Genomic DNA, 21,553 nt, shown 5'->3' with positions numbered 1-21,553 from the left:
TTGAAGCTCAACAATCGTATTGTGTAATTTAATATTTAGATTCATTTAGCGGTGCCAGTTTAGGAAGAAAAAAAAAGGGGGAGGATCTACATGCTGGTCTTATAGTCTGGAAAATACAAAATGTTTGCATGTTGAAAAGTATTTGTGTAGATAAATATTCTGAAACTAGAACACGTTAACAAACTCTTCTCTGTTGACTGACAGCTTGCCCTAGTGTGGGTTCAGAGTGTTCAGAGCCACAGTAGTTAAAGGTGGGGTCTCCGATGTTTGAAAGCCAATGTTGACATGTAAAATCACTAAAACAAACACATTGATAGCTCCGCCCACGCATACATACGTAACCCAGGCAACTAATGGAAAGATCTTTATGGTCTTTATCATAGCTGAAGGGAAGAACAACACTGGCTGTTGGCTACACGTTTGTTTTGATTTTTGTTTGTCTCCCCAACTCTGTTTTCTGAAGCATTTCTCAAACATCGGAGACCCCACCTTTAATGTCACGGCCATCTGCTCGTATTCGAATGTTGTTCTGGAGTTGGTGCACTTTTCACCCAGACCAAGTCGATTTAGTTCTGCTCATCAAGGCTTTTGGTGTAGAAGCAGGTGTATAAAGACCTGGAAATCTTGGGGAGAGTGGAGGGGTGGGGAGGGGTAGGGTGAGGTGATTTTAAATACGTAAGTCTTAAATAAGACTTTCTGAATACTTCTGTATCTATCTATGTAATAATTGTGTAACTGAAGTTCAGTGTACTTCCTGTTACTTCCTGTGTACTTCCTGTCCAGGGCAATTCTATATAAACACTGATCTTTAAGCTTATAAAAAAGGTTGAAGCTGTTAAACCATTCAGTTTATAAACCACTTGTCTGTAAGGGCAGATGAGCCAAAGCTCCAGCATACCTTATAAGTCTATACATTATAAATTCTACTGAAACAGATGACCTTCCATTCCATTTGATTTGGCCTACTGCCCCATTTAGCATTTATTTTTGCATCCAGTGGTCAACTGCAACAAATCTAATAGAGGCCCGGTTAAGTAAGAATCACACGGGGCATGACAGGGTTGCCAGGGTCAGTTTCCTTGCCAAATAGAGATAGTTTAAAAATATTCCACTGAGAGCCGTTTTTATTTTAAGATACATTGCAAAGGGGAGACACAATGACCTTGTTTTCCATACTGAGAAAATGAAGACGAATGTTTCTTGTTTCAGGTCTTTTTTGTGGTTTGTGTGTCTGTTTGAGATGTAATTGGACTGACAATGTTGCTGAAACCGGACAAACCTGCTTAATGGTGTTAGCTCATCTGTGTGCAGCTTGCAGGTGACGGGAAACAGACCTGCTTTATCGATACAGGTCACGGCGCATCTTTGAACCTATCTGATGTGGGGAAGATCACATTGTCCACCATGCACACGCATTCACACACTTGTTTCACATCCGGGGGCTAGCATAGCATAGCATAGCATAGCATAGCATAGCATAGCTAATCCATCTACCTTCCACTAGAAATGGAGCTGAGGACCCAGGAGCTGTGACACCCATGTTCATTCATTTTCATTAACAGCTTTGTTTTGATCAGCGATGCAGTGAATCCATCAACGGGCACCATGCACTCACACATCGCAGGGGTAACTTAGCATATCCAACCTGTGAGGTGGGAACGCTACCTCAGTTTAGTAATGAATGTAGAGCAGGGGTGACAGGTCTTATCCTCAAAGGGCTGGTGTGGATAATTTCACTCCACACCTGATTGCCCCAGTTTATTTAGTTGATCTTGGCTATAAACTGATGATCAGGTTCAGCTCCTGCTTGGCTGGGATGAAACCCTGCACCCTCACTGGGTCTTTCTGGATAAGACCAAACACCCCTGATGTAGAGGGAGTAACAATCGGATTGAGGTTCACAAACTGTTCTTTGTGCTCCTGGCACCCTTAAGCATGATGAATTATTAATGTAGAATGTAATAAGTGGGGTATTGATTGGTCCAGTGAATCAATCTTTGTTCTATTATAAAAGCACTCAGTATCATTAGTATCAAGGTTTAAAAAAAATATATATATATATAGTCCTGTCTATTTTTGTTTGTAACAAACAGTGTGCTAGGCTAAGGTCTGAACTAGGCTTTTACTCGTGTGGTTTGGTCGTCTTTTGTCTGTTAAGTAGTCCCATGAAGATGCATGATGGAGTATGAATACTATTCGACAGAACCTGAACTTGAAGACATGCATGGATAGTTGTATAACGTGTACAATGCTACTTTAGTTCGCTGGACAATGTGTACTGCACCGGAGGACAAATTCAGTGACTTGAAGGCAATCTATCTAGTATATACATCTAATGTGACAGATATAAGAGATACAGCAGATTTGGAATCAGTACACAGTCGTAATTATAGCCTCCGTTATGTCTGTTACAGTTAGATCCAAATTTAGCATGGTGCATGTTATATATCATAATATGAATGCCCTCCCCACCCCAAACACCTCTCTTTGTGTTACGTAAAAGAATAATTCATACATATTATACAAATAATTTATGCATATTTAACAAATATTTTATGCCTTTGTCAATGCCAACTTGGGCATCACAACAGCAATAACTTTTCTGCTAAAGCAATATTTTCCTTACATTTTTTCACCCGGATCAAGTTACTTGGGTGAAATGATAGAAAGCATTAGCAGAAATTGTAAAATGGAGAGTAGAGTTTGTTTGGACACCATTAAGATGTTCCAGTGTTGCTTTTTCATTGCGTGCTTTGGCTTTCTGCTGAAACACAAACTTGGTTTGAGATTAAAGATAGCGATTGTGCTACGAAACATTTTCTGTGTTGAGTGATTTTTAGGCAGAACTACTTCTGTGTAACCTAAAGTAAATAGAGTGAGGATTTAGTGCTGGATTGCAGCATTTTGCCAAATTTGCCACTTAACACCGTCCTTCACCAGTTGCTACTTCCTCCTCCGCTGTGCCTCTGTTAACCACCTCCAGTGAACATGACAGTTACAGATGGCCTTTGCGCTATCCAAATTATCTATATCAGCTTCAATGCTGCTGGTTTCTTTGCCTCTTTGTACAGATGACCACATGCCTGCTTGCACTACATCTGTTGCCAATGACCCACTGGCGGTTCTCCACCTTCTAGCTGAGTCTCATTTCTCATCACACGTCACAGCTCATTTCCTTCCAATTGCGGCCTTTCTCACCTTCATCTCAGCCTTCCATCATTTTGGCATTCCCCATCTCTCTGGAAAACACTAAGGGCCCTTTTCCTCTCTGTAATTCTTCATCCTTCAGATCAATGTCTTCTATCAGCCCTCCCTGATGAATTGTTCTTACTTTATCTTGCGTCCTCAAATGCCCCAACACACCAAAATCTTCCCCTTCTGGGCAACTTTACCTTCACCTCAGCACATGTAATCTGCACTGAACCACATTATACCACTTTTCCAGTTTTGCTTGATCAGTTTCCTCATTATAGAAAATTGTTATCTGGGAAATGTAGGATTGGTTCCTTGAAAATATCGCATATCTGGAGCCATATCTCCTTCATCTAAGAGCATGCTGTGTTGCCCACTTAAAAATCTATACAGATACTGCTTCATCCGTTACCATTGTGCAATCTTTACTACACTGTTATTTCTGGCCATCCTTTGGGGTATACTTAGACAAGCAGAGATATTACTTATGCTGATAACCTAGTAACAGCATCAGTAACGCACTCAGTCCTTTGTTGGCCATGAAACTTGCCACTTTGCCTCCATTTAAAAATAGAATTGAATATATTTATGGAGGCACGGTGTCTTAGTGGTTAGCACGTTCGCCTCACACCTCCAGGGTTGGGGGTTCGATTCCCACCTCCACCTTGTGTGTGTGGAGTTTGCATGTTCTCCCCGTGCCTCGGGGGTTTCCTCCGGGTCCTCCGGTTTCCTCCCCCGGTCCAAAGACATGCATGGTAGGTTGATTGGCATCTCTGGAAAATTGTCCGTAGTGTGTGAGTGCGTGAGTGAATGAGAGTGTGTGTGTGTGCCCTGTGATGGGTTGGCACTCCGTCCAGGGTGTATCCTGCCTTGATGCCCGATGACGCCTGAGATAGGCACAGGCTCCCCGTGACCTGAGGTAGTTTGGATAAGCAGTAGAAAATGAATGAATGAATAAATGAATGAATAAATAATGTTGACCTGTTCCTGGTTTATTCCAAAATTCAGAACTTAATTCAGACACCTTTCATATTCAGGAGCCCACCTAACAACAAGGCTTTACCTACAGAGACTTCACTGTCACCCTTCAAACCTCTTCCAAATTAAATGTTGCATATATTTCTCCATCTATCTCCTTATGCCTCCACCAACAGCACCCACCTTCTTACCGTACCTGCTCCTGAAGTCTCTCAGACTTTAACAATGTCAAAGATATTTAGCATCAGATTCATCAAGCAGATCACCTTGGGGAAGCAACCACTCTTGACCTTTTCAAACTAAATTTGCCCTCCTTCTTTGTTAGTCTCCATCCAGTTCAGACATTTACAAAGCACACCACGGTCTGGCCTTTCTCAAATTGCCTCCACTATCACCCATCATGTCACACATCACCATTTCAGAGCCATCACTAACAAGGAGGGGACTTGGTTAGGATTCAGCATGGTGTGTTCAGCATCCAGGCAAGCACTTCTTGAAAGTACCTCCAACAACCCTTGAGTGTTGGTCTCCCAAAGTGCTCAAGGCTCAACTTCTATCTACTACTCAAATGAATCTTTCCAAACATACCACAGATATATCCTAAACCCTTAGAACCCTACGTTTTAGGGCTCTGGATTTTTAGCAAATCCTCATACGATTAGTGTCTGCATGATCTACACTCGCAAAATGAGATTAAAGACCACTCTCACTCTCCTCTTTAATCTAGCTTCCTACTGTACATATCTCTCTTCTTTTTTCTGTGATAAAGTACCCCTTGTCCAGCACATTTTTATTGTAGTCCCTGCTCCCAACATTCCTGATTCACCCAGTTGATAACCAGTTCTTGATTTTCAATGGGAACAGGCAAAACACTCAAATGTGCAGGATGGTGGTAGGTCCAGTACTAGGGTTGAGGGTTGAGACCCTGTGCTTTACCACATGACATATATTGAAGGTGAGGTTGGGACTTGCTCTTGCTCTAGGTTGGTCTTAGCGATAGCAGTGATTTGTCTCCATCTATAATCTGGTTCTGCTTTAATTTTTTGGACTTTGTTTGAAAACTTTTCTACCATATAATTAATAATCATTAAACGATGATCGTACAGGTAGGATAACTCAACAAACGGGAACTTCTAGGTTAATGCTTTCCACATAAAAGTCACCATGTTTTTACTGCTCCGTTGCTATTTAATGCATTAATAATTGTCCCGGTCGGGGTTGTGTGGTAGAGCTTGGAAATTACCCCAGTAACACAAAGGTAATCTCCACGAATAGAATGCCAGTCTATATCAGGGCACTATGTATACATATACATTACATTAATACCTAGGGGCAATTTAAAGTCTTCAGTCCACTGGCTGGCGAATTTTTGGTTGAAACCAGAGAACATGGAGGAAACCTACAAATACACAGAAGTAACATATGAAACTCTGCACAGACAGTTTACTGAGCTCAGGATCAAACCCCTGGAGCTGTGAAGCACCAATGCTACCAGCTGCGTCACTGTGCCACCGATGTTTACCTTTTTCCTAGTCTTTCAAAATCCACATTGTAATCTTGAAGAGCACATTCCTTTTATAGACACTTGGTAAGCCAAACCTTTGGAAATACAATTTTCATAAAACAAAAAGAGCAAAGGGCTTCAGATTGGTGCGAAAGAAAGTGTTTGCCCGATTGTTTGGAAATTGTGAGCTTGAAGCCTGATTTGTTCCACAGCAATCCGTAGCTGGTTGGTGGCTGTCGTGAGATTGGCTAAAGGGTGGGAAAGGACAGATGACCAAACAGGAGCTAATGGGGTTAAAAACGAAAAAAAGAAATAAATAATAAAAAAAACATCTACTGAAAATATAACAATAATAATAATAAAAACACATGTATGGCCTAAATGTATGTTTCTATTGTCTTGGCACATCGTTGTTCTTCTGCCCATAATAGCATTGTAGCATTTTCACTGGCATTATGCTGTAATCTATGTATTGAGAGCACACTGTACATAGTGAGTTACTGTAAAAGAAAGCCATTTCAAATTAGTGTTAATTTCGTCAGACGAGACGAGACGAAATATGTTCGTCAACGACCTTTTTTTTTTTATGACTAAGACGAGACGATAACAAGACCGCACTGCCGTCCAAAAACGCTGACTAAGACTAAATTAACACGCATTATTGTTGACGAAAAAAGACGAGACGAAAATGTTTTGTATAAAATAAAAACTAAGATAAAATCTCTCTTCATTTTCGTCTACAATTGTCTCTGCTTTTTCATCAGCTGTTACGGCTTTAAAATATTCACAACGAGTTCGCGGCTTCGCACTGTTTAGTGTGTGTGTAGAAAGAATTGGTCCGAGCGCAAGTCCACCTCTGGTCTAGTCTTTTTGTGTTAAATTATATTTCCTGTCGCTGCGCAGACTCTTTTATTGTACATGACAGCTTATGTCCCGATGACCGGTCTTTGCATTACGATTAAAAGCAGCATCAATAAAGTAAAAAATGTGGTGTGCGGTCAAGTTCGAGTGAAACAGATGTGAAACACTTTTTTTTACTGAAATGTTTATCAGTAATAATCTCAGTAATAATGTGTTATTTTAAAAAAAGTCTACAATTTTTTGACTAAAACTAGACTAAAATTAAAAGACTTTTAGTCGACTAAAACTTGACTAACAAAAAAAGATATGCGAATGACTAAATATGACTAACATGACTAAATATGACTATAACTAACAAGGACATTTGACTAAGACTAAATTAAAAATAGGTGATGAAATTAACACTATTTCAAATACAAACTAAATGTTTTGAAGCACTAGAATGATTTGCTCTTGTTGCTGTTTGCATTCTGATGATCGTCTGGACCATTCTGGTGTTTTAGCATTTTCTGTTGCAGAAAACTGCTGTTGCTTGTAGATGATCTCATCAATTTCCCCTCTGTTTTCTTGTCTCGTTTGTCTCGGAAGGCATGTCCGGGGTTTTAAGGACATTTCTAAACTTTAAAATCTAACGAGTTGAATTACATTTTATACTGAGATTGAAACACGCCATAAACCACACAAATGTTTTAAAGTGCCCTTTAACTTCGAGGGTTTTATAAGAACATTTTAATCTTGAGATGTGTTTTTTTTTGTTTAGAAAAGCTATAAAAAAGTCACCAGTCGAATCATAATACAGAAATGTATGTTGAATATACATAACCTTCCAAATTCACTAAAGCCCATTAATCAAAAACGATCACGTCTTCGCTCGGCGCGTAACTTCCAATCAATTCAAACAGACTGTTACTTATTAACTGAATTTTTTAGGGTTTGTTTATTTCAGGTCTGTTTGTATGACTTAGTTATTGCCTTAGGAATTTTTATTATTTATTTTGTTCTACGTTTTACTTTTATAATGTACCACCGCCGTGGTGTTCTAGGTTCTGCTGTTTTACTCTGGACACAACAGGAACCAAAATGGATCGAGACGACGAGTGCAATATAAAACTGCCTCTTTTTCTTTTTCAGAGCATGTACACAAAAAAAAAAATAATAATATATGAATAGGAAGCAAAAGTCATCCTGAATGCAATAATCATTCATGTGTTCATTGGGTTACTTAAAGAAATGTTCAGGAATCGATTCCGTTCCACAGGTTTGTAGACGAACGTCAGCCTTTATTACATATTAGTCACGTTGTTTCACGTTTATTATTTTCCATTCAAGTCACATATTTAGTCTTTGTTTATATACCACACATTTATTTATATAGATTTAGAAAGCTTTAAATACAAATTTATTTCCGATGTGTGTAATTTTAGAGGTCGTGTTACGGAAGTAATGGTTCCGATCGATATTTGAGATATTTACATAAACTTAATATGTTGAAATTATTGTGTTAAACTGAACTGAAAACTAAACCCTTAATCTGTTTGTATAAATCTCTATCACACACACTCACACACACACACACACACACACCGTCAGTCATTTTCCTTGTTAGTAATTTCTACAGGATTTGTAGATTTGTATGAGGTATGAAAAAAAAAATATTTCAAAACTATTCTATTCCTGCTCTTTTTTAAAATATCAATTAATCCTGTTAATAAAACACTATTTACGATGCACATAAATGCTAGACGTACGTTCCATGCTGTTTTTTGTCTATTAAACATGTGTTTCAGGGTTGGTTTGTGTAACCGAAAGAAGGAGAGCGCACGTGTTGCTACGCTCCATGTGTTGTTTTAATGTATTGCCTTCAGTGTAATGTTTCGGTCCACTCGAGTCTTCTGGTCATTTGATGTTACTAGAAATGTGTTTGCACTGTTCTTTGCTGTTCTGCATGTCAGTGATGTGCGAAAACAAAAAGCATGTCCAGTTTATGTGCATGATCCGTTCTCTGTGTTCATGTTTACTTTTTTGTTTTCTGAGAAAATGTTAAAAAAATTATATATATATATATCTATCTATCTGAAAAGCAGTTCTTAATGCTTTTATATGGCTACCGTTTAAGAATAAACAAACAAAAAGTTGTGAAAAGTTATTTTAACTGGAACATCTTTGTGCTCCATTTGGCAGAAACCCAACACTATAACACCATCCACACAGTGAAGCATGGTGATGGTAGACAAATCTCTCTATCTTTAAATGTCTTCTTTACCTTCTCACTGATATTCATGTCCCTCACTCACTCACTCACTCACTCACTCACTCACTCATTCATCTTCTACCGCTTATCTGAACTACCTCGGGTCACGGGGAGCCTGTGCCTATCTCAGGCGTCATCGGGCATCAAGGCAGGATACACCCTGGACGGAGTGCCAACCCATCGCAGGGCACACACACACACACTCTCATTCACTCACACAATCACACACTACGGACAATTTTTCCAGAGATGCCAATCAACCTACCATGCATGTCTTTGGACCGGGGAGGAAACCGGAGTACCCGGAGGAAACCCCCGAGGCACGGGGAGAACATGCAAACTCCACACACACAAGGTGGAGGTGGGAATCGACCCCCCAACCCTGGAGGTGTGAGGCCAACGTGCTAACCACTAAGCCACAGTGACCCCCTATTCATGTCCCATGGATATAAAAAAAAACAAAAAAACGATGATGTCGACTGAGATTATGTGACATTCTATTAATTAGATGATTTCTGATGGTCACTAATTCCACCAGAACTAATGCAGGGTTTTCACAGCAATAAGTGAATAATTATTTACTTATCAACGGGGGAAGTTTACTTATCGGGGGAAGTCGTGGCCTAATGGTAAGAGTTTGTCTCCTAACCATAAGGTTGCGGGTTCGAGTCTCAGGCCGGCAATAACACTACTGAGGTGCCCTTGAGCAAGGCACCGAATAAACCCCCCAAATGGCTGCCCACTGCTCCGGGTTTGTGTTCACGGTGTGTGTGTGTTCATGGTGTGTGTGTGTGTTCACTGCTGCGTGTGTGCACTATGGATGGGTTAAATGCAGAGAACGAATTCTGAGTATGGGTCACTGTACTTAGCCGTATGTCACGTCACGTCACTTGCCCAATAGATTGTCCAATTAAGTCCAACACAGCAAAGGTGAAAAAGTTCAAGGGTGAACTGGAGCATGAATGTGAAAATGGAGCTTCCTTCTGTCCAAAGCCTCCAGTGTTCCAAACAGATTTCTGAAGTACGGTCTCACAAAAGGTCTGCAACCGGGCCAAAAAACTAATAACCATAAATAAAAAGAACTCACTTTGTGTTCTGTTTATCACCCTGGTCCAAGTTCAGCAGTTCATCCATTAATGGGTATATTTTCAGCATCTATGATTCAGCTTCGCAAACCTTTTCACCTCGAGCTACTTGACTACCGAAATGTCTAAAAGATAAAACCTACTTATCACGAGCTGTCTAGAGTTTTAACTTTCTTCTCCTAGGATATTTTCTGCAGCAAGAACGTTTTCTGCCTATTGTTCTTTTCCCTCCAAATATCCAAGTCTAAGGGACGTTAAATATAAGTTTTAGTTGTAGGAAAATGAAGCTTACTGAAGCAATGAATCTTTCCTTCATAATGTATAAAAACATTAAACAATTACGTGAAGATTTGAACACAGTGCACTAGTGGCATCTGGTGGTCGGAATGAGGCAGTGCATCTTCTAGTGGATCATACGGCAGGGTTTGAGTTCCAGCTAACATTGTTTTTTTAGCTGCTAGCATTCATTAATGACGCATACAGTAACTTAAGAAATAACAGACACTTCGTGTATATGTATAAGTACTGAAAATAAATTCACTTAAATGCTTTCACCAGAGTTTGTGCTTCTCTAGAATCCATTTCCAAAGCAGTCTGATCACGTTTCACACATAACCAATCATATCGTCGCTGTCGGGCGGAAACCTCGTATGTCCAAATTTGGTCAGTTTCATATTTTTCACATATCGATGCTATTGGTCAGTCCCCACGTGGGTCTGTTATTTTTACAAGTTATTAACCAATCTAAAGTCTTGAAAATAGCTTGAGCGCAAATCTCATAACTCCATTGGACACTTCAACTGTCCACCTCTTCCTCACTCCGTGGGAGAGCTTCACGGCATATTTCTCCTCAAGAAGAGTCGCAACGAATCAACACGTCTTCTGAGGTAAATGTCTTCAAAACACTGGGCTCAAAGAAAAAAAAATCTTGACCCCCGCTAGTTCTGGTGCTCGTCTGAGGACAGGAATTTAGCGCAAGACAATCCACTGTAACGCGGACTAAACCCTGTGTACTGCAGATAAGGTACGGCGTTTTTTAATCTCCTGAAAAATAACGGTTTTGGAGATACGAGGATTCCGTCCGACAGCGACGATATGTTTCTGTCAGGATCGAATCAAGCTGCAGTACAACGATTCGAAGTAAAGAGTTCAGAGCTTCTGCATCGAAGATGACGTCATTGTGCTGTACTTTAAACTGGTCCTTAACACAAATGGGATGATCGATACCAAAATCAGATGATCAATAACACCACTGATTGAGTCTCACACTTTTCATCCAAAAGACAAATTACGGAATTGATTCATTGATTGCACTAAACTGCTTCTCGACCTCAGTTGGACCAGCAAACCAACCAGATAAAAGCAACACAAGATTCTCCTGCATGGCAACTTCCTGGAAAAAAAAGACGACGTATTAAATATTATTTTCATTTGAAATTTGAGATAAATTCAAGAACGCTGACGTTTTGGTTAACCATCGACGTGGTTTCCTGTCAAGTTTGAAACAGAATCTGACCCAGCGCTAATCTGGTGAATCGTTGGGATTAAATTAACGAGTCGTATTTATTAACGTAATCTCGTTGTAAAAAGTTTTCACAACACAGTTTAAATCTTACATTACATTTTATTGTTTTTTCTGTTAATAACAAAAGTTAGTTAGAAATGAAATGACGCTGTTACAGATACAGAATGTAGGTTATAAATAATGATGGAATATAAAATGTGACCTATACAAAGTAATGGCTGTTAAAAAAAACTTAAAAGACAGAGAAATAAAGACATCCAACCGGGGGTCTGTGTCTGTCACCACCAGCACTCTGTGTTCATGGTTTTGTGTAGCCAGGTTGCGTAGTTGGCCACTCGGGTGTAGACCCCATACACCTGCCGACTACCGCATCCCTCTGGTCCGCCCCAAGACACGAGACCCTGCACTACCCACCTCCCACTGTGGGGATCCTTCATTACAAATCCACCCCCACTGTCACCTAAACACGTATCGCGTCCTCCTTCATAGAACCCGGCACAGAACATGTTCTCGGTGATGTTGTAGCTTGCAGAACGTGAGGTGTAGCTGTCTTCACACTCCTCCTGTGAAACAACCGGCAATTTGACGTACTGCAGCACCTCAGACACGACACCGAGATCGTAGATTATCGAACTGTTCAAGGCAGAGCTATTAGGTATATTGATCCCCCAACCAGCAACCACGCCTAGCGTGTTAGGCAAGGGGGTACGAGCCTGACCTTTGACCCACGGTGGGGGCAAACAAACAGGCCTCACTAGCTCAGTCAGTACTACATCTTGGCCAAGTTTGACCAGCGCGATGTCGTTGTTGTAGTTGTGCGGGTCGAATTCTGGATGGAGGATAAGCATCTCGATGGAGCGGTTGATAGCTAGCGATTTGTCTCGGACGTCTGTAAGCCCCAGTGTGGCCTGCACGTGTGCGGGAGCCACGGGAACAACCGACATGTCCCGGAGCGGTCTGCGGAGAACGTGTGCAGCCGTGAGCACCCACGACGGAGACAGGAGAGCACCGCTACCGAACCAGCGACCTGTTGGAACCCGGGATGTATCCTCCACAGACAGGAGAACCTGCCAGGGAAAAAGACCCGGAAATGCGGCGCGTCCGCCCACAATGCGCTTCTGGAGGGATGGGAAGGCCCGGGATTCCTCGCCGCATGCTTACACACAAATGCACACAATCTCACAACATTTCAGACTTGACTGCATGGATATTGATAAAGCAGATAAACCTTACAGTTGTTATCTCACCTGCTTGAGCTTTAGCTGTTGTACTGGGTGACTGGAACTCGGAATCTGACTGTGTGCTATTGTCCAGATCTGTTACATCATACAGAGTCGTGTTTTTAGTCCAAAAAAACTAAATCCAAATAAAATCCAACCACAAACCCTAAAACCTTCATAGATACCAAACACACGTCACCTGACCAACAGACCAACAAGCTGAAGATGCAGAAGAAAAGTGTGTGAAAAGGTTCACCTGGATGGCACGTAGGTAGCTTGTTTCCATCCTCATTCCTCCACACACCGCTCCGATCACACGTGTACGTAACTGTGTTAAGTGCGGAAGAAAGTAAGGTTTAAGAGCAGTGTTTGTTGAGCTGCTTGTGGAGCATTTTATGGACAGGTGAAGGTGAGAGACAAACTCTGTTCTCCAGGTGAAGTCCTGCAGCTGTACAGGATCCTGGATCCAAAGGTAGTTCTGTTACTGGAGTTAGTAGCATACACCACGTCTCCTAAAGATACATCCACGGGACCGCAGTCAATCACTAGAGAGAGAGAGAGAGAGAGAGAGAGAGAGAGAAAGAGAGAGAGGGGGTGTGTGTGAGAGAGTGGGGGAGAGAGAGGGAGTGGGAGAGAGAGAGAGAAAGAGGGGGAGTGTGAGAGAGTGGGGGAGACAGAGCGAGTGTGATACAGTGGCGGAGAGACAGGGAGTGTGGAGAGAGAGGGGGGGGTGTGAGAGAGGGGGGGAGATAGAGGGAGTGGGAGAGAGAGGGGGGGGAGTGTGAGAGAGTGGGGGAGATAGAGGGAGTGGGAGAGAGAGGGGGGGAGTGAGAGAGAGTGGGGGAGAGAGAGGGAGTGGGAGAGAGAGAGAGAGGGGGGGGGGGTGTGAGAGAGTGGGGGAGAGAGAGGGAGTGGGAGAGAGAGAGGGGGGGAGAGAGAGGGAGTGGGAGAGAGAGAGGGGGAGTGGGAGAGAGTGGGGGAGAGAGGGAGTGAGAGAGATAGGGGGGGAGAGAGAGTGGGGGAGAGAGAGGGAGAGGGAGAGTGGGTGAGAGAGTGGGGGAGAGAGAGATAGATAGATAGATAGATAGATAGATAGATAGATAGATAGATAGAAAGAGTGAGATGGAGATAGATAGATAGATAGATAGATAGATAGATAGATAGATAGATAGATAGGGGAGAGAGGGAGTGGGGGAGAGAGAGAGAGATAGAGGGGGGAGTGTGAGAGAGTGGGGGAGAGAGTTAGATAGAGAGAGAGAGAGAGAGAGAGAGAGAGAGAGAGAGAGAGAGAGAGAGAGAGAGAGAGAGAGATAGAAAGAGTGAGATAGATAGATAGATAGATAGATAGATAGATAGATAGATAGATAGATAGATAGATAGATAGATAGATAGAGGGAGAGAGAGAGGGAGAGAGAGAGACAGAGAGAGATATATAGATAGATAGAGATAGATAAAGATAGAGAGAGAAAGAGAGACAGAGATAGATAGATAGATAGATAGATAGATAGATAGATAGATAGATAGAGGGAGAGAGAGAGACAGAGTGAGATATATAGATAGATAGAGATAGATAAAGATAGATAGAGAGAGAAAGAGAGAGAAAGAGACAGAGAGATAGATAGATAGATAGATAGATAGATATAGAAAGAGGGAGAAAGAGAGAGAGAGGGAGAGAGAGAAAGATAGATGTATAGAGAGAGAGAGAGAGAGAGAGAGAGAGTCAATATTTCTGAATATAATATTTGATGTTTTGAGGAGATTTTGAGGAGGTTTTGAGGAGGTTTTGAGGAGATTTTGAGGAGATTTTGAGGAGGTTTTGAGGAGGTTTTGAGGAGATTTTGAGGAGGTTTTGAGGAGGTTTTGAAGGAGATTGTGAGGAGGTTTTGAGGAGGTTTTGAAGAACAAACCCAGATGAATGATGTCAGTCTGCATGAATTTAATTAGAGTAAATTACTGAAACCCATTCAGATCTTTTATTGCTTACAGGAATGATTACCAGCGGGATTTTGGACCGGATGATTTTGGATTAAACCAGAATTGAACAGAACCATAACCGTACCTACTTCTGCTGCATCTTTCTCTTCAAATGAAGCTTCTGTCCATGTCCATGTCCATGTCCATGTCCATGAGAAGCACTTTACACACCAGCCGTATCTCCACTTACCCTAAGTCAATCTGAGCAATACTTTCTATTTGGTTGGCAGAAGAAACCTGTTCTGTGGAAGTCAGAGCTCACAGCAGTAGATGCAGTAATATGTACAGAGCGCTTGAGGACTTCTGTCCGTCCTCATGATGTCAACATCGTCCCTGACTACAGAACGGCATCACAGACGTAGTAACAAGACAGAGATATTATTTTGTTATCTTTTTTATTTTTCATCACCCCACAACCTTGATGGTGGTTTCAGATTATGGTTAAATAACAGACCAGATTTTACTGGGGTTAAACCACAGAATGTCGGTTCCTCTGTGATTCCTTCTCTGGTTCGCATGATGACCAGTATGAGAGAAAAAAGGGAAGAGAAAGTGAGAGGGAGAAGAGATGTTAAAGACATGAACAATTAAATGTACGTGATAGATATTTTACTCGATTAAACACAACCTAGACTCTCTTTAGTCTACAGAAATGACAGAACTGATCTCTGTATGTAAAAGATGTAACGATATAAACTGCTAATCACTATATCGTCGCTGTCGGGCGGAAACCTCGTATCTCCAAAACCGTTATATTTCAGGAAATTAAAAAAACGCCGTACCTTATCTGCAGTACACAGGGTTTAGTCCGCGCTGCAGTGGATTGTCTTGCGCTAAATTCCTGTCCTCAGACGAGCACCAGAACTAGCGGGGGTCAAGATTTTTTTTTCTTTGAGCCCAGTGTTTTGAAGACATTTACCTCAGAAGACGTGTTGATTCGTTGCGACTCTTCTTGAGGAGAAATATGCCGTGAAGCTCTCCCGCGGAGTGAGGAAGAGGTGGACAGTTGAAGTGTCCAATGGAGTTATGAGATTTGCGCTCAAGCTATTTTCAAGACTTTAGATTGGTTAATAACTTGTAAAAATAACAGACCCACGTGGGGACTGACCAATAGCATCGATATGTGAACAAATAAGAAATTGACCAAATTTGGACATACGAGGTTTCCGCCCGACAGCGACGATATGATACAGCTATGTAGTTAAAAAAGGTTTGAATAAATACACAAGAAATCAAATGTACAGAAATAAAATCCGGTCAGTAAAAACGTTGTAAAAACCCGTCAAAGCTGCGAGTGAATTTCGTCCGGTCCGTCTGACCGAAGGTGTCAAAAACCTTGCTAACTTTTCTCATGGATTTTAGATAGCTAGCAAAATGTACGCAAGTTTAATCAATTCGGTATTCGGTTCGTAATCAGATATCGGTTAAAAACTTCCTGAACCTGTGACATCATCATCATCATCATCATCATCATCACATTAAAATGTTACAATCTAGAAATTGACATTATTATGAAGAAATCTAGTGAAAATTAGCAATAAGAGAATGAACTAGATTTGTAAAGTTCGTCGCAACAAACTTTGATGTTGGCAAGTATTTGCAAAGGCCGGTGCTTTTTGGAGGCGAGTGGACATAACTCTTGTGAAATCTAGTGGAGTGCTAGGGTGACAAAACATTTGGAGGCAGGTGGAGACGAGCATGTGACATCATCCAAAAACCTGTGACGCAATTCCCCTCATTGGGCTGAGTGTTTTGATATGTCACATGCTCATGTTGTGCAAATGTATTATTTTCACGTGACATCACGTGACGTTACGTGATGTCATCAGAATACCCGTGAGGACGTTCCCCTCATTGTTCTGAGTGTTTTCATATGTCACATGTCCATGTTGGAAAAGTTTTTTGATTTTGCATATTTTGGGGGCGGGGCTGCGGGACAACCGGAAGGCCAGTCACAAAGCCAACATAATTATTTTCCCTTTTAGGCTCTAAACATACAGGGCTCCTTGTTTTAGACTTTTAAAATGCTAGAACTTTAATTTTTATGTAAGAGCAAATCAGAAATTTTGTAAACGTTGAGCAGAAAATGTCCGAATTTGAGCATATAAATGGTTGTCCCCAGGATATAAAACCTCTACAACTTGTGGCAGACGAACGACAGCTCGAGTGTCTGCATAACTGGACTGAGAAGCATATTACACACTGATAGGTGACGTACAGGTACAGTACACAAAACCCAACACACACACACACACACACACACACACACGGCAAACTGCTTACTTCTACACAGAGGTACACGGCTGCTCCATTTCCCATCTGCCCGGCACTCGATCTGGTAATGATTCAACTCCTCTCCATCCTGAGGAACAGTGAGAGCATGAGTAAGTCTGTCTGGTGTTCATTAAAGAAATTTGCTAGCTGTCATCCTCGTTAAGACAAAGGACTAAAGCGCCGCTGCTGCACAAGGAATCGAATGCCATTGTAGGTAGCGTATGGACACGGGAGCTGATAAAAAAGGTTTAAACTAAACATGAAATAATTCTTGGAGATACATCATTCCACTTGAATTATAAAGATGAAAGTGTTCTCTGTGTTTTGCTTTAAAACCCAGTCACCTTTTGGAGTGAATATCCAGGGTCACAAGTCACCGTGATGTGCTCTTTAAAAAAGTACTTGGACTGTAGTGGCTCAAAATGTCCATTAGGTGGCAGTGTAGGAGCTGCACACTCACTGCCTACAAACAACCGTAAAAAAAAAATACAGAAACAAAGGTAATGGTTTGATTTAAAACCATTTTCCCTACAGATTAGTACCTAAGAGTATCTAAGTGATCGACAGTTACCTGTCGAAGTGTAGGTGAGCTTCCAGCCCAAGTTTTCTCCTGAGTTATCACTGTGAAACAGGATGCTCACTATGTTACTTCCTGTCTGGATCCTACCAGGCGATCTGTCTCCACAGAACGGGCCAAACACTCGCTCTTCTGCCTGAATCTGCAAAAACAAAATGCCATCATCGATCAGTACCATCAACCACATCAAGGTCATCAATAGCAGCATCTGTTAATAATCAGGAATTCAATTCAATTCAGTTGTATTTGTGTAATGCTCTGAACAATGGACATTGTATATATAATGTCTATATACGTATAATATATAGTGCAATAATATCCTTTTCTACAACTGTGTATAGTCAAGTAGAGCTGTAGTCCTGAGTAGGGTTGCAAAGGGGCGGAAAGTTTCCGGTAAATGTCCGGAAACTTTCCATGGGAACTTAATCTGGGGAATTTTAGAAATATTCAAAATTGTAAACTTTACGGGAATTTATGGGAATTTACGGGAATTTATGGGACTTAATTGGAAATTTATATAAACTATATTATATACAAAGATAAATAAACATGTTGTTTGGTCATAAGCAGATATGCATGCAAGGTAATACAAATTTTAAAAATGATGTATTGACTGATTTAATTGTAAGTAGAACTTTAATTAATTATTTCATTGAGTAAAACAAAAGCATAATAAACATTATTACGCTTGTAATAAACATAATAAACTTAATAATTGTAAAGGATTTATAGAGGATTTTTTTTCCGGGGGAGTGAGTGTGTGGGGGGGAGGGGGAGGGTCATCAAATTATCTGTGTATGTGTAACACTCCTAATTTACTGCTTATTAAGAGTTCGTAAAGTAGTTATTAAGTTTAGGCATTGGGTATGATTAAGAATGTAGAATAAGGTCATGCAGAATAAGGCATTAATATGAGCTTAATAAGCACTAATAAAGAGCCAATATTCTATTAATATTCATGCTAATAAGCAACTATTTAAATGACCCTAAAATGAAGTGTTACTGTGCATGTTATAGAAGACTGCGTGTACCTGCAGGGGGTTTGGCCTCAATGGCCCTCCAGTAAGCAGTGTGCTGTGTGTAAGTGACCGAGGAACGCAGGGGTACAAAGTCAACTTAAATTGCATTAAATCTTATTGTTTTAAACAAAATTATGCTGCAAGATTTTTTAAACTACATTTAAGTTCCTTGTTAATGCAAATCTGCATTTTTTTTTAATTCCCAGTTTATTCCCATGGAAAGTTTCCAGCCTTGAAAATTCCCAGAATTTTGCAACCCTAGTCCTGAGTAATTTCTGAGTTCATTATAGATTTAACTGTATAGACTTTGGCGCCATCTAAGGGGGACTTTGTGTCATTGGCTCTGAAGACTAAACCTCAGGGAGAGTGAGTTCAGAAAAGTCTTCCCTGTTGGTCTTAACATCCCTCATCAAACAAAAGCATGTGCTTAACAGTATGAGCTAGCAAGCTAATAGTTAGAGAAACAAAAGTCATCATTATGCAAAGCTAATCTTTATGAGGATAACTGGAAACACTCGAGTAGCTTCTATGGCGACAAAATGTGGCCACGTCACAAGCCACTGTTATCATTGGTCCTTGATTCCACACCAGCAGCAACTCTAGAACTAATGCAGGTGAGAACCGACTTTTACAGTGAACAGTTTATAAATTTTTTGTGTTAGCATTAAAGACTAGCCTTGAGGATGTGAAAAGCCTCATACGGTTTACCTTGATATGGTCGTAGGGGCAGGTGACGTCAGGGTGATCTTCTATATCAAAGACATCGTCGAATTCCAGAGTGACTGAGAAACCCTTGTCCAGCTTGATTCGGTAGAGACAGTCCGAGCTTTTGGGGTACGGCTTTGGAAAATCTGCACTGGTGATCAGTCCAGAGGCTTCGGTGTACACGCTGTCGCTGCATTCCACTGCAAACACACACAAGATTATAACGTGTCTCTGTCTGGCGCATGGTTGAAGGCTGATCTGAGTATTTCAGGACCTCCTGATCTCTTGGGATTTTTGTCGAAAAGAAGCCTCTGGAATTATAATTCAGAACGTTGCCAGCTCCTGGCCAACTGACACAAAGTGTACATTAGCTCAAACGTGTACTCTTTACATCCGTGATGAGCTGAAAAGCATCTCACAACACACAGGTGGAACCTTAAGACAGATGGGCTACAACAGGAAAACAGGAATCTGAGGCTACAGTCGGAAACCGTACAGCTGAACGGACACTGATTCACCATAATGAAAGATCTTTCCTCTTTCTTGCACACAGTAGAGCATAAGAGCACACGACTTATCCATTGTGAACGCACCGGTCTGTTGGGGTCACTCAACGGGGCGGTGTTCTGCTGTGCCACAGTGACCCCTACAGGTGCAACAGCAAGTCCGGCGGATCTATTCTGCCAGGTATATCCAAGATACAACATCCTTTGCTACGTCTGCCAAAGGATTCAACAGTAGCGTCCAACAGCGGCCGGTCTTGCACCGTGGCCCGAAGCGATCGTCTGAACCGGTTCAGACACTGAGCTGTCTGTCTGTTTGCAAACAAATCGCCTTCTGTTCTAGCGGCATTCCAAACGACTTCCTTGCAAGTTTGCCAATGCCTCTGGCAGGAATGCTTCAGTCCCGGTCAAACTGCTTGGCCATATTTACCAGCAAATTAATGTTTAAGATTTTCAAATTGCTTTACTGATGTTGGAAACGTAGCTCTAACAAGATGGCTGTTCTAGTTATCTACCAGTCTGACCAGCTCAGGCGACTAGGAGCTATTTAGATTAAGCTTTGGGTTTTGTAGCTTACAGTATTCACCATCGGGATGCACAGGAACTAGAGACAAACAGATCTCAGGACAGACGTTTGGCATCTTTCCATGTCCAGACGTTGTCCATAGGGCCATGGTCCTGAGTTATATAGACCGGAATACACCGCTAGATCGACTAGAAGAAAACAGAGCTAGAGTGTGTGTCTGTGTTATAGCCGTCTAAGTGAATCTAATAGTTTATTGTATATTTACTCAAAAACGACATTTCTTTGGCCAAAGGCTTAACACGAGATTCTCCTGCTCCTACCGCACTGCTAATAGGGTGACTGAGGTTCACAGGCATTTCTCAGATTTCGCTGGCAGCTCAAATGTAAACATTTGCCATTTATCTTTCAGATATAATCAGCACAACCGGGCCAAAGTGTAGACATAAAACAGACACACACTCCACTCCACTCCACTCCACACAAACACAACTATACATTAGAATTATTTCAACCGCTCTTTATGCTAAAACATGTAGCATGCTTTGAATTTCACAACTCGAGTACAGGCTTGCTTTACTTTTAGGAATTTGCAACCACTAATCCCATTAAACCGAGGTCTGTGAGAGTTCGTACCGCGGCTAGCTAATCCCTGCGATTTATAGAAAGCCGTCGTCCATTCCTTATGTTACGCAGACTTGTTTGAGAACAGTTGGGTCTCGTGTCCTGATAATCCGAAACGTCAGCAGGGTCAAACTGAGCCAGGTCACATTTCTCCAAATATTTGTGTTAAACATTTACATGATGTTTCAGCTTTCTCCTAAACAAAGAAGGATCGAACTTAACTAAATAAGTCAAAGCCTGACGGTAAATTATTGAAATTTCTATAAATTCCACTAGAACAAGTGTACACCAGTTTGAAAAAAAAATCTGAACCTATTCCCTGTGTAGCCATACTGTAGTGTTGTCTTCTTGTCAGACAGAAGTGGGTCCTGATGTGTTCTTGAGATGCTTTTCTGCTCACCACAATTGTACAGACTGATTGTTTCCAGTCCCGAGGCACCTCCACTCTCAGATCATCTACACCTTGTGTGATTTTTCTTTTACGCATCATTCTTTGTGAACTTTGTGGGGAAGTCGTGGCCTAATGGTTAGAGAGTTTGACTCCTAACCCTAAGGTGGTGGGTTCGAATCTCGGGCCGGCAATACCACGACTGAGGTGCCCTGTGATCACTTTTTTTTTGACCTGATTGGCTGATTGGCTCAGGCCAATCAAAAATAGTGTCTAAATGCACTATTTTACTTCGGTTTTGATGAATCAACGAGACTTTGTGTTAAAGTGATTTGCATTGAAATGGCATG

The 21,553-nt window shown here is 41.3% G+C and overlaps 2 protein-coding genes across 3 annotated transcripts in view; one reads left to right on the top strand and one right to left on the bottom strand.

The window, feature by feature from the left end:
• The window catches only part of ilkap (integrin-linked kinase-associated serine/threonine phosphatase), a 131,052-nt gene that overhangs the window by 96,489 nt on the left and 13,010 nt on the right, over positions 1–21,553 (top strand). The window lies entirely within an intron of this gene.
• Positions 11,476–21,553, bottom strand: part of masp1 (MBL associated serine protease 1) — a 13,938-nt gene continuing 3,860 nt past the window's right edge. Inside the window, exons 5-12 of one of the 2 annotated variants that reach the window (XM_060888269.1) lie at positions 19,169–19,365; positions 17,436–17,583; positions 17,209–17,327; positions 16,874–16,952; positions 13,039–13,161; positions 12,873–12,944; positions 12,644–12,712; positions 11,476–12,552 (exon numbers count right to left, since the gene is read on the bottom strand). In XM_060888269.1, coding sequence (XP_060744252.1) covers positions 11,675–12,552; positions 12,644–12,712; positions 12,873–12,944; positions 13,039–13,161; positions 16,874–16,952; positions 17,209–17,327; positions 17,436–17,583; positions 19,169–19,365 — 1,685 coding nt within the window. In that variant the 3' untranslated portion in view covers positions 11,476–11,674. Of the gene's footprint in view, positions 12,553–12,643; positions 12,713–12,872; positions 12,945–13,038; positions 13,162–14,968; positions 15,098–16,873; positions 16,953–17,208; positions 17,328–17,435; positions 17,584–19,168; positions 19,366–21,553 lie in introns of those variants that run through there. The other variant, XM_060888270.1, reaches the window with a different exon arrangement.

The sequence above is a fragment of the Tachysurus vachellii genome, chromosome 15 (assembly GCF_030014155.1).
Source record: "Tachysurus vachellii isolate PV-2020 chromosome 15, HZAU_Pvac_v1, whole genome shotgun sequence".
NCBI lineage: Eukaryota > Metazoa > Chordata > Actinopteri > Siluriformes > Bagridae > Tachysurus > Tachysurus vachellii.
The sequence above is the reverse complement of the archived record's forward strand: the minus strand, read 5'-3'. Positions and strand labels throughout refer to the sequence as shown.